General features: G+C 47.5%; 1 protein-coding gene and 1 long non-coding RNA gene across 5 annotated transcripts in view; one reads left to right on the forward strand and one right to left on the reverse strand.

Moving 5' to 3' along the window:
• The window catches only part of THSD1 (thrombospondin type 1 domain containing 1), a 29,902-nt gene extending 21,357 nt beyond the window's left edge, over window positions 1–8,545 (reverse strand). For 2 of the 4 annotated variants that reach the window (XM_080375791.1, XM_080375788.1), the window contains exon 1: window positions 1–8,545. In XM_080375791.1, coding sequence (XP_080231917.1) covers window positions 1–58 — 58 coding nt within the window. In that variant the 5' untranslated portion in view covers window positions 59–8,545. The other 2 variants (XM_080375790.1, XM_080375789.1) reach the window with 2 other exon arrangements.
• The window catches only part of LOC308059028, a 7,877-nt gene continuing 2,492 nt past the window's right edge, over window positions 8,542–13,926 (forward strand). Inside the window, exon 1 of the long non-coding RNA XR_013926087.1 lies at window positions 8,542–8,861. This is a non-coding gene — a long non-coding RNA (uncharacterized lncRNA). The remainder of the gene's footprint in view (window positions 8,862–13,926) is intronic.

A 13,926-nucleotide genomic window follows, 5' to 3' on the forward strand; every position in this document is an offset into this window, starting at 1 on the left:
CGTAGTCACAGAGCACTACTAGCAATAGATTTGAAAAATCCTTCAACATCTGTTTCATTCTGACCAGTGAGATCCCAGGTTCTTTTACTCCTCATGTCCTTCTTCAGCTCCACAGTGCAGGCACGTTTTCCCAAGAACGCCTGAAAGTTAAAAAGTTACAGCTGTGTTGACTTTGCTTCATAAAATATGAGAAGGAAGACATCCCACTAATTAAGTAAAAAAAATCCCACCCCAAACACTATTAATCAACACTTTTCTCCAATTTACTTAAAAATTACTAATACTGTATCAATGGACCTGAATAAACACAACTACAATTCACTGGACAATAAATTTTCCCTCCTGAAATGTCAGCTCCTGAACCAGAACAAAGAAGACAGGCCACAACAATTTACCTTTGCACTGCAGCAACTGCTGCTGTGCACATCTTATATTAAGATAAAGACTCGTGATAGCAAAATTACAAGTATTTTATACAAAACATAACTCTGATCCAGCACATACTGATAGTGGAGATGTATTGCTGCTGCAAAATTCATATCACTTACTGTCAACTACTTTCAAGCACGAAACTGACTCAGCAGAAAACTACCATTTTGGTTCTCAAACTGCCCTGTTTTTCAGGTCTAGTAATATATTCAGTTACCTTACTAGATTTATAAAAGATCTATAACTGCCTTTTTTTGTCATTCCAACTGATCAGATCAAGGAAAAAGTGGAAGTTAGCACTTTCTCCATCATTTTTTAAGTTTACATACTCTGCAGCCTCAGTTAAGCCAACAAAAAATAGAGCTCCTTTTGGCAACTTTCACAATTTTATGTCCATGTGTTTTAAACTAGTCTTTATGAGGCTTGTAACAATCACATAAAACAGGTTGGAAGCACAACGATAGCAAAACCAACAGTCTGCTTCAGAAACAGAAGTAGGGGAGAATCTCTAAAAAGATACAACCTAGCTCAAGGGAACCATTCTTAAAATATAAGGACTGCTCTTTCATATTGCATAGGAGTGCCAGCAAGTCAGTCTTACTGTGCTCACCATCACACAAACATGCAAGAAAATTCTTGTTCCATAAAGTTTACAACCTAATTTTACGTGAGAAATCTGGCACTGGTGCAGGCAGAAGCTAGAAGCAAACAGAACTGCAGAGCATAGAGGTGAAACACAAGGACCAGGTACGGCAAAGATCAGGTACGTCTTTAGGAATCACAAATGAGGTATTTCAACAATTACATTGCTAGGCTTGTTGAACGAAGACACGGCAGACATGTTATTTGAAAGCTTTTTAAACTGGTCTCTGTGCCAAGTGGCTGGAGAGAATGATTTCTAAGAAAAGACTAGCAGCACGGCTTTGCTCGGTAAAAGCCCATTACACCGATAGCTGTACGCGTCTGACAGGAATAATCACCACCCGGCCCACAGACTTGACAAGGCTCCAGACAGAATTAGACAGGGACAGTGATACCACCACCCCTCATGATTTCACTTGATATGCCGTAAATTACAGCAAGACAAACCTGACGGCTCAAGACAGGGCGGGCTGCTGGCAGAGGGCGGTGCAGAGCCCAGCCTGCCCCCTGGGGGGCGCTCTGTAACTGCCCCTGCCTACCGGCAGCGGCACAGCAGCATCGCGCCAGGGACGTCACTCCTTCCCTGGGCTGTTACTGATCATGAATCAGTTAATCGAAACAAAGAATCAAAGTGGTCCAAAGAAGAAAAAGCAGGCTTTGGTTACAAAAAAAATAATAATAAAAAAAATTGTGATAGATGCCTTGGCCTCTAACGTTAACTGCTCAAGGAATACAGCAGAGTTACACTGTGTTGCTGTAAGCTGCTCTGAAAAGGAGGGGGGAAATGCTCTGTGAGGCACAGCCGTGACTGTGCTGGATGATCTAACAGTTCCTTTCCATTTCGAGCTTTCCTAGCTGTGTATTTTTCAAATGGCTTTTACAAATACTTCTTTCAGAGAGACAGTCACACACTGACAGGTGAAATTCAAATAATCCTAATCTCAGTCTAATGAGTGACACACTGCAGAAAGGAAACGAAGGTATGGAAGGGAGAATAAATCCTCGGGAAGAAAGAAAAAAAAAAAAGCCTGCGTGGGAGAGTACTTTTGAGACGGTGGCCTTACATCTTCATTTGCACATCAGCCCGACTGAGGGAAAAGCGACATGGTTCACGAGACAGGGCACTGGCAGGAGGTAGGGGAGACGGAACTTCTGTCCCTATCCCTGCCATCACCAGACACACAATATCAAACCGCAGCATTAATCTGCTCCCCTCTTCCCCATCCCATCTCTCCTGCTCTGTATTTATAGCACAGATTTGTCAGGACAGGGACTCCTAACCTAGCCTGCGGACGGAGCGCAGCACCAGAGCCCTCGGCTGTTTCAGTAACACCGATCGTTTGTCAGACCAAACCCTCCTGCCCTCTCACCCGTCCCTCCGCGTTATCTTGGCTCGCTTGGGAAAAGGCTCGGGCATGCAGCGCAGGCAACACCCAGGCTGGATGGAACTGGAGTACTTGAAACGGGACCAAAACTAACTTCCAGCCGGTGAGATCAGGTACCTCTGGAAGCCTAGCCTGCGGCTACTTCACCCTCCGCAAGCCTCTGCCACCACCACTCCGCAGCCGGAGCCTCCCACCTCACGCACAGCTACTTCAGCGACGGCCGCCATACAGCCCTGCCTTCCAACGGAGCTCCCGTTAAAGGGCCTCCGTGAAGCCTCCCAGAGTGTTTGCACCTTTGCTAGCTCAATTCTAATAGCAGCTTTGAATGAGAGAACTGCTGGTCCTGTTCTGGTGTGGTGTTGCCCCTCTCCTCCTCCTTCCCCACAGGTTTCTTCCTCTCCTTTCCTTCCGTTTTCCATCCGTTTGCCTCGCCCCAGTTTTGGACAGCCCTTACGCTGACCTCTACACTTGGTTCAGACTTCTCCCCTCTCCTCTCAGCCTTCCCTAAGCCAACTTCTGTCTAGATTTCTTCTCATTTTTAGGTCTTCTTCAAAACTCTTCACATCTTTTCCCCCTGCCCCCACTGTATTATTTTTTCCACTTTTCATACTTACATAAAATTAGTACTTTTCAAGGCAGACAGTACATCTTAAGTGGTTTCAACACTATTTAGATCTTCTACCTCAAGTTCATCAACTTAATGAGATGAAAAATGATCGAACAGAGAAGGCTATCAGACTTTGAATAATTTGCTTTTTTAATTTATTGCTCTCATGGACAAGCATGGACTAAGGCTCTATTGTGTGACATGCCGCAGAAGCACAGCAACATAAAAAGATGATTTCTTCTTCCAAGAGACAGCATAATGGGCCGACTGGAAGTGGAAGACTTCCTCTCCAAAGGGAATTAGAAATGACGGTTGAGGAGGGGATAAGCCATAAAGCACCTCGGAGATGAAAACCAATAGGTTTGTGTGTAACACAAATGATACTGAAACATTTCAAGTCCCTGCTCTGCAACAGATCTCCTGTGTGATCTTGGTCACATCACTTAAGTTTTCCTGTGCCACAGCTCTCCATTGGAAATAGTACCTCACTATCTGGTACAGGAACTACAAGAATAAATCTACCATGAACTTCAAGACTAACAGGCACCACAGTGTCAGAACCCGTGTAAGAACCAAACATAAAATTTACAGTTTTATTTACAATAGGGTTTTTTTTGCAAATAAAGAATAAAAGAACAGGTTATATATACTGACTACTAGAGTCACATACGTTAACCTATTCATATGATGTCCCTATTTCTGTACATCGTTAAAATCATAAAGTATTTTGTGATCATTTTGGTTTTACAAACAACAACAAAAAAAAACACCCAAAACAACAACAAGCCACAAGCCAACTGGATTTACAACTCCCATTACTTTTTGCGTCAATATCCAGGGTCACAGAACAAACGTTTCACAAACCAGCCATCTCTTCCGAGTGCTGTCACTTGCTAATTTAGCACAGCTAACCAGTTACCAGCTTCATCAGCTGCAACAGTATAGCGCTCAGCAGCTACTCCCCCTTCACGTAGGAGGATGAGAGGCAAATGAGCCCTGCAGTTAAGAAAGGGCCATCAGGAATTAATCAGCTATTCCATGACCAAGCACTGAGCTTAATGAGAATGCAGACTCGCAGCACTTGAAACCTCTGCACTCTGGAGCCTCATTCTCACAAAGAGTGCCATGCATGGATCCTGTATTTCACCCCAGCCACGGGTACCCTCAGTCCCTTTGCAAATCCCCCTCCCCTGCTCCAGCCTCCTTCAAGAATCGGGAAGAGGCCTGTCCTCGCTCACCTCTCCTCTGAGCACAGCCCTGCTCCCTCCTCTCCCCCCAGGCCCCCCAGCTCCAGGTGAAGCTGGATCCAGCCATGGCACAGGTCCCCCATGACTTGGGGCACACATGAGCTCGAGGCAGGAGAAGGGCTTGGAAAAGGAGTAAGCTGGGGGTCAGGCTGAGGACTGCCCCTCTCAGAGGCAGCCTTCCCCCCGACCCCAAGCACTGCCCCAAGCAGCAGCACCCTACCCCAGCTACCCCAATGGATCCAGCAAGTAGCTGAGGTCTGGAGTGATGCTGTCTGGAAAATAAAGTTATTTATTGGAATTTAAAGCAAGCAAAATGTTGCCAGAATGTAAAGGGGGAAAAAAATCCCAGATGAAAACCAGTTTCCTTAATAGCTGCCCATTAGTAAACATTTTTCAGCTGTATTTGCAAAGCGAAATTTGCACAATTCTCGTTATGCATGAGAGGCTGACAGTAAAATAGGCTAGAGACGGAAAAGCCTGAAAGTCCCCAAATCCTCCCTACATTCCACTTGAGGGACACCAAGCAGCACAGACAGCAAAAAGAAACGCGTATCTGCAACATTTCAACAAATTTAAGGTATTTTATCTGTATGGCAGGAAAGAGATTCATTATTTTCAACCAGTATTTGCTTATTGCAATGGGATTAGGCAGCTATTGAAGTGTTACCACCTGCTGGGAATTTCAGAACTTCCCAAATAATCCTCCTCCTTTGACATTAAAGAGGGAGCACCTTAGGTGTGCATCACATTTTATCAAAATCTAATCACTGCTGACCAGTCTGAGTGGTCGGGGCCAAAAATATGCCACTTCTCAGAAGACACCGAGTTTAGCAAAGAAAGTATATGTATGATGTCTGCCACAGCAGGGGGCTAGAGCTGACATCCTCAAAGTCATCTTTCATTCTTATTTACACATCAGACAATTTTACATTGTTATCAGATAATGGCTTTATTAAAATTATGCATCTAAATTCACTGGGCTGAAACTGACAGCACCAGACTCTCTGTGTGCAAGAAAAAAACCCAATAATTAGATGGTAAAGCCTATTTTCATCAACATTTGGGGTCATATCTCACAAAATGCTAGGATTTCTCAGCTCCTTTTGATATCGACTCAGAAATTCAAGAGCTAGCTGGCCGGCAACATCTGTCCTTTGAAACCTAAGGGCTACAGCAGACTGAATAGATGGATGAGATTTACTTTGGAAAATGTACAGTGAAAATAAGTTTATTAAGGACAAGGAGATTTGAGAAGGTGTCCAAGCAATAATAAATAATAAATGCAAAGAATTAAATACAATAGACCATCCCTTACAGCATAAAGGATGTAATGCAGTCATCCATTCTTCCCCTTTAGATTTTCTTAAAATAGATGGGTATTGTTCACCGTTTCTAAGATAAACTCCACTAAAAGGGGAATTCTAAAGATCGTAGTACGGGCAGTATGTATTGCACAGCTGAAATAATTGGAAATACGCTGGAGAAGCAGGTCCGAAATACCATGAAGTACCAGCACTGCAAGGAGAACGGAGAAGCAGTCTCCTACGCTTCAACACTGGTTTCGTCGGATACCCACACGGCTTGATCCGGTCTAGCGCCCAACGTAAAGCAGAAGTCACTAACCGTGCTGTGAAACACTAAGGGTAACCCCACTTGTCGCCGACCCGGAGTGACACCCGCACTCGGGTGCTCCAGGTCCCGGCGCTGCCCGCGCCCCGGCGGTGCCACAGCGGCGGCGCTCCCCGGCGGGACGGTCCCTGCCCCACGGCGAGGGGCGGCCGCCGCCAAAACCCCGGCCGGGGACAGGCACCAAACCAGACCCTGACGCCACACGGGTGTTTTTAAGAGCCCCGGTAACCCGGCGCTACGGCAAACACCGCGCGGTGCTGCCAGCCCCCCTCGCAGGCGACCTACGGGCCGCCCCCCGCCTGCGCCGGCCGCGCTCCGCGCCGCTACACGCCGCCCAGCCCGCTGCCAGCCCGCGGCTGCCGCACGGCTCCGGCCCCTCGTCACCCGCGGCGACGCGGCGACCGCCGCCGCCGGGTGACCCACCCATGCCCCGCGGACGGCGCCCAGCCAGGCCCGGGACCCCCCGGCCCCCGCCCCGCCGCCCAGGGAGCTGCGTCCGGCCCGCGGGCAGGGGCTCGGCTCCCGCCCCGCGCTCACCTCCGCGCCGCTGCCCGCGGCTCTGCGCGGGAGGAGCGGCCGCCGCACCGGCGCCACCGGCGGGACGGGCGCGCAGGGACGGGGCCGAAGCGGGATCCTTCCCGCGGAGGAAATGCCGCCGGGGCTGCCCTGCGGGCGGGCGCTCACTCACCTCCGGCGGCGGCGGCGGGAGCGCCCGGCCCGGCCAGCGGCGGGGGGAGGGTTAAATGGCGGCGCGGCGCGGCGCGGCTGTCAGGGCGGCTGTCAGCGGGGCGCGGGGCGGCGGCGGGCGCCGTGCGAGGGGAGTCCGCGCCCCTGGCGGCGAGGCGCGGCGCGGCGAGGCGCTGCCCTGCCCGGTCCGGCCCGCCGGGGCCGCGCCGCCCGCACACGCCCTCCCGCCCGCCGCCGGGGTGCGGCGGCCCCGCGGGCGAGGGGCCGCCGGGGGGGGGTGTGTCACGGCCGCCCGCCGCGGGGCGGGGGGATGGGGGGGTGCGCCGGGACCCTGCGGCGTGTGCGCCCGGGGCCGGCCGGTGCCGGGGCGGGCTGTGCCGTGCCCCGGCCGCCAGCGGCGCGCAGTGCGGTGCGGTGCGGTTTGCGTGGCCCCGGGGGTAACGACCGCGGCCTTCCCGCCGGCCACGAAGAGCCCGAGGGCCGCGGTGCGAGCCGCGGGGGGCCGGCGGGCCCTCAGACCTGCCCGCGCCGCTGTTTCGCCACAGGTGCGTGGCCCCCCACCTCCTGCCTGGCTCCGGAGGTGCCTTCCCGCCAGCGGCGAGCGCGCACCGCAGAACGGGCCGCCTCCGCGGGCGCTGGGGAGGGCATCCAGGCATCCGTGCGCAAGCCCGCACCTCGGCGCCGGGCGCGGGTGTCCGCTGGTTCCACTGCCATCTCCTGAAGGGAGCAGCGGGCAGGCAGGAGGCCGCTCTGCAGAGCCGGCAGGGAAGACGGGCACCAAACGATCTCACCAACGGTGAGGAGCGGTGCCGGCTCCTTAACGTGCCCGTCTGCAGCCGAAGGTCCTGTTTGTGCGGGTGTTTGTCATGTCCAGTGTCCGTGGATAGTGTTCAGGGACTGTTGTGACAGGATGAAACTATCGTCTCACCAGAGGCTTCTTCAAAAAAAGAAACAACTTCCCATCTGTTTTTGTGCAACAGACTCATCCATTTGTCTCAAACCACAGTTAAATTTGTTTCCCGGACATGGAATTTGTGATTTAAATACAGACTGATGGATGCCCACACACCTGCAGAGCTACAAAAGGATTGCAAGGGGCATTTAAATCAGCCAGTGTTACGTGTAACGAATCTTCCTGCTTTCCCTAATTCATCTGCAACAAGCATAAGGCATGACATAAAGGCCTGAAAGAAGTAATTGTCAACTTTTGGTGTCCAAAACTAAAAACAAGCCAAAATGTTGCTCCCAGTGAACTTACATCATCGATACGACCAAGAAAATACAACTTCCACACGACACAAGCATCCCTGCCCCATGTGACCCTGAGCCTGAGGAGACAATTAGGGTTGCCACCTGCCCCAGCCCCCTGTTGTCCCCGGCCTGCCTTCCCGCTGTCACTCGGCTCTGATCAACCTGCACTAAAACCCTTTTCCATATGCTAGCTGGGGTCTGCGGTGGTTAACACTTTACAGGCACACTGCCATCTGGAGTACCATCAAAAATCTTCGGGAAAGCAAGATAAACACTTGCTGAGGAACTGGGGCTGTATTCTGGACAGCAAAAAGTGAAGTATTCATGTATCATAAAGATTTTCTAGGCTGTTTCTGAACATTTTAATTTGAACAATCCAAATTCCTAATACTCTTCTGTTTTGTTTCAGTCAAGGTGTGTGCGTTTTTTTTTAACTTGGCTGACTTTTTGCTGTCTGTAAGATTTCGTTTGAGGTTTCAGAGAAGCGATACATGCGTGCGTGTGTCCAGTCTAATAAGTGAAGGTCACTGCATTTTGCCATCAGACACTTGCAGCTACATGGTCTGTCCCATGTCTCGTGGTGATGTGGCTCAACCCTTTCTCTGAATGCTGAGGAGCTTCCCGTGCCCAGTCCTGGCCTGTGTGACACGTCTGGCAGCCAGCGTTCAGCTCCAATGCTGCTGTGGGGGTGCTGAGGCACCAGAGGTGCACGGTCACGCCAGGAGCTCCTTTCACATTGATCACATAAGTTACCAGCTGACAGAAGTGGGTACACCGTGGTACTGGGTTCATTCAAACAGATGATAAGTCACGTGGTAAATAAGGAAAATAATACTGTAAGGAGATTACAGATGATGGGGAATTTCAGAGGAGAGGAAGCGTGTGATGGATGGCTCCCTGCTCCAAAACGTCTGCTGAAGTCCCACAGCTGAAACTCCAGTCTTGCTTGCTACGTACATTTAACGTCTGAAAAATCTTACATCGGTGAGTGTATTGCCAGGCTTTTTTCCTCTATGAACAAAACTTTTTAAGGATTTAATCACTAAGAAAAAAAAATCATTCCTCAGTTGTAGTGCAGAGGAGAAAGTAAAGAAATCCGCACAGCAGGAAAGAGCCTGGAACATGTGGCAGGGTGTTTTACTCGTACTGCAGTATTTTGCACTTATTATAGTGTCTTTGATCCAATGGCCTTAGAGTATTTTATGAGCTATGAGTGATCCTTGGTCTTTTTGTTTCCCACTCCTGATGAAAAACACTTTGTCTTAATTTTTCTGCCAGAGTAAACTGATTTGCTGAGATTATGCTTAAATTGTAAAGCCAGAAACAAAGCAAAGACTGCAGCTCAGGTCCCTGTGCTTCCCTCCCATGCCTTCTCTTAGACCCATTTTTGGGTCTTTGCCTTTGCGTTAACATGTCCAAAAGGGGACAGAGTCCAAAACCTAGTGATTAAAACCCACAAGTCACCCATAGTGTTACGTGATAGAATTTACAAAGACCCCAGATAACAGGAGGACGAGCATGGGATAAATGCACAGGCTACTTTATTAAACCCTTTGAAGCACACTGGATTATGTTTGCACATAACACACCTGCTGTGATGCTAGGGACTAAGATCTGTCTTTGTTAACGTGCCATCCAAATTTCACCAGGAACATATTTTTCATTAAAATACTTCAGCGGAGCTCTTCTCTGAGGCATCTGGCTAGCGGCGGATAAAATGCTGGGTTCCTTGCCGTTAAAGTTGGTCTCCCTGGAGAGTGAGAAACTAATAACAGAAGGGACAGGAGGAAGAGGGAGCAGATGAATACTCATTTAGCCCATGATCGTAACATTGAGAACAAAATTAATTTAGGCACTGAAGGATACAAAGAGAGAGTGAACTTTAATTGCTGATCTGCAGCACCAGCCGCCGGTGCGATAAACAAGTAGGGAGTGCGCAGATGGAGCCACTTGGGTGCAGGCCCCAGCTAGCTGCTCTGCTGAGGTGGCTTGTGTGGCTGAAACGTTAGAAGCAGCCATGACAGGAAAGTCAGGCAGGGAAAAGCATCCTGGCCTGGAAAAACGGGATTACCTGTTTTCCAGCTGCTGGCAGCTGTGCAGAAAACACTTGCATGTGTAGCGATAGGCAGTGTCAGAGGCTATGGACCCCCTGCTTGGCCAGGCCAGAGCAGCCACATTGACTCCAGCCACGACCTGAAACCAATCTGCCTGATTTTACCCAAGCCAAATTAAGGTTATTTGTATAAAGGGCACCACTGCCAGATCGGCTATGTTGGTGGTTTTCAGTGGGCATAAGGTGGCGTGTTGGTGTGTGGCTCCCTCCCCATTGCCAGCGCAGTTGGGTTGGGAAGAAAATGTCTTTTTTTTTCCCTTGGCATAAACCCAGGATCGTGTAGTTGCACATATTGTGTACAGACCACCAGGTGTGAAAACAGAACGGTTGGCTACCAAATTCCCTCTCTGCTCTGTGGAGTGGGGAGAGATGCGACACTGTGTGCGATTTCTATCTGTGCAAAATATGCTAAAAGTCTCCTCTTGCTGATATTAAAATGACCTCAAGCTCCCTAAAGGGAGCAGTAATAATATGCTGAATCGGAAAGAGAAACGTGCAAGCCAAAGAAGTCTCTATTTGCCCTCATCCACACTGGCAAAGAAGAATGAACGGTGAAACCCCCAGAGCAGTGCTGGCTGGGATACAAGCTAGTCATCTGTTATGGATGAACAAGGTAAGTGCCAAAATAGTAATATAAATATTTGGTGGTTTAGGGGGGAACTTTAGAAAGCTGGAAACAGGAAGAAACTGAAACATGTCCTTTTGGAAATGATACCTCTGCATTGTTTAAGAAATTTTCTCAAGCTATCAAAAGAAAAAAAGGTGCTGAAAAAACTACGGTCTTGACTGGAGAACTGAAAAGAATACTAACAATTTAACTACAGAAGGCATGTAAATGAACAATGATAACTAGAAAAAAGGTGAAATTGTCAGGAATTGATAGAAATCAGAAGCATAAAACTGGTAAAGAACTTAAAAGAAGATGAGATCCGCAGCCAGTAGTGTCGAACAATAAAGATTTGTCTGATTTTAATATAAATTTGAAACCAAAGAATGGCAGCTCTTCTACTCATCTACTGCTATGTGAAAAAATTGCCTTGTCAATTGGAATGCAAAAGAAATACAGACGTTCAATAAATACTTCTGGTCTGGTCTGGGGTGGAAAACCCATGATAGAGCCATATTCCAGGATGGTAACAAAATACTTTCTGTTCCAATGCAAGCTTCAGAATGTAAAATAAGAGCAGCTCCAGTTAAATAACTTAAAGTCAGCAGCTCTGGATAAACTTGCATCTGACAATTCGTAATATTATTTTTCCAATCAGTTAGTTTGGAAATGCTGGGGAGGTTTCAGACCACTGGATGAATACTCCTGTACGGGATTTTGTTGGTTTGTGAAGTGAGAGCAGCCCCAGCTGAAACAGACCCATCAGCCTTACCCTGATTCCAGACACAGGGATGGAAAAGCTGATAATAAAAAGGGAGAGTACCATCACCAATGCCATTTGACAAAGGTTGGTGGAAAATGTGTTTTAGATAAAGTCACAAGTTTAGTGAGTAAAGGTAGCAATGCTATAATGTAATAATACTTCACATTTCCATAGAACATTTGGTTTGGTAACCCCTGACATTTCCACCAAGGACACTTCTGCAAAATCAGCGCAGCATGCATCAAAAGGATTAAATGTTAACTAATTGGTCTCAAAATGTCCTTTTAATATGTCATCTTCATGCAAGATGTATTTACCTAAAGATTTAAGTATGGATTAGGCTTTAGCAATTTAAAACTTTTATCAGAGACCTAGAAGAAGATGTAACATCATCACCGCTCAAGTTTTCAGATAACACACCAATTGGGAGAATGGTAAGTCCTGAAGACAGGTCACTGCTGCTGAGCAATCTCCAAGCAAGCTGGGCTTTAACAAACGTAGCTCCCACAACGTCACATACCTAGGAACAAAGACTGCAGGACATGCTTTATGGGATGTGCCGCTCCCTCCTGGGTCCTCATTACTTTACAAAGATCTGAAGATCATACTGAGTTGTTAGCTAATCTTGAGCCCTCACTGACGTATTAGTTCATGCTGCTGCCCACAGGTTTTGAGCAGAGAAAGATGTCACCTTACTTTTACAAGTGTTTTGCCTGAAAGTATTATGACCAAGCGCAAGAAATATGACCTGGATGAAATTGCTGTAAGGAAACACAAAACTTATAGGAAGATGGGGGAATGAGTAGTTAGTATTGATATCTTATAAAAATAAAGAGATGATTGAAATTCATCTGTCACTAGGAGAAATAACCATACAACCATAGCACGAAGGACAACTCTGGAGGAAGCAAATCTGCAGGAAAGCATCTGCAAGCTGCCGAGGGAGCTGCAGAACAAGCTTAATCAGATGAAGCCCTGAGCCCTTCCATCTGCGCTGTTGGTAATTACCCCAGTGTGGTTCAGGCTCACAGTTTCTATACTGTGCTTAGGAAAAGCCTAGCTTTGGACACCCACCAGGAAACCAGGCTGCAGTGTGCTTAGCCTAGTGCAGTTTCACAGGAGACCACCCTCAAATCCCACTTTACCTCTTTCTTTGGTTACCCACCAGAATGAGAGTCCAACAGAAGTCTGACATCTAACCCACATTCACGCCTGAGCTATAGGGATGGGAAGTGAACGGAGCATGAACATAGGTGCAAGCACACGTCTGGTAGCGTGGGCATACAGTCTGTATGTGATGGCTGGGAGTATAAAAAATGGGGAAACAAATTACCTCTGCAATTAGTATTTTTGCAGTAGTTTTTCTTGGTCCAGCGCTGCTGTTGACAATTTAAGGTGGTTATTAGGTGACCAGGGAAAACCTTGGGAAGAGCAGAAAATAGGACAATGCAGTGGGCACAAGGAATCCAATGATTAATCTGTTTAAGAAACAGTTACCTTCCAGGACACCTGGCATGAAGGGAACTCAGCCTCAAGGCTGAGGACTCATTAAATATAAGGTCCAGCGGCTAGAACCTGAAGCTAAACAAACTCTGATTATGCACGCTGAAAATATTTTTACAACAGGTAGTGGTCATTGGAATAATTTGCCAAGAGCTGCGGTGGGATTTCCCAGAAGTTGCAATCTCTTGTTGTTCCTAAAAGAGGAGTTCTACTTCAAACACACATTAAGTATGGGAAGTCCTACAGCTTCTGTTACCCGAGAGGTCAAGCGAGGTGGTCATAATAGTCCCTTCTGGCCTTGTAACCTATAAATAGATTAGAGTCCCAGGGGAAAAAATTATCCTTATCTTGGGCTTTCCCAAAACACTGTGGAAAAAACAATTGAAATGCAGAAAGATCAGAAATCGTCACTTTGCAACAGTTGTGTCTCGTTCAGTATTTCTACTGAAGAGACCAAAATATTTTGTTATCTTATTCCAGAACATCTTTTAAGCTCTTTCTTCTTGCTGTCAGAGCTCAGCCATACTCAATACACCCATTTTCAGAGCTGTTAACTAGTCAGTGTTTGATAATTATAACAAAGGTTGGGTTTGAAGTCTGTGGGAGTTTTGCCATTCTCATTTAATGGGTGGATCAAACCAGAGTATCTTTGCAATTTAAGGACACACCTCAAATTCTCCATCCGATGTGAAGTGAAACTCAGGGGAATTGTGCCACACACACACAGCTGCTGAGTCTAGCTGAAACAACAGACGTTTCCCATATATCACGTCAAATACTGTTATATTTAGGCAACATTTGAAAATAATTCTACCTACATGAAGTGAATCATTAAACAGCCACAGTACCAATGCCACACCTGCAACAGACACGAATTTATTCTGTGCAACCATGCTGCCTTCATTGTTCTTTGCAAAAGGAGGGTACTCCACACAGCATGTATCCTCCTGCAAACTTTTTGGTTAAAAGACAGTAACAAATCCTGCCTTTGAGTTTCTAGGAGTGTTCCGCAAGTATGAAGTAAGGAACACAGAAGCACCAATTTAACTGTTGACTTTAAAAA

The sequence above is a fragment of the Falco punctatus genome (assembly GCF_963210335.1).
Source record: "Falco punctatus genome assembly, chromosome: 2".
Taxonomy (NCBI): domain Eukaryota; kingdom Metazoa; phylum Chordata; class Aves; order Falconiformes; family Falconidae; genus Falco; species Falco punctatus.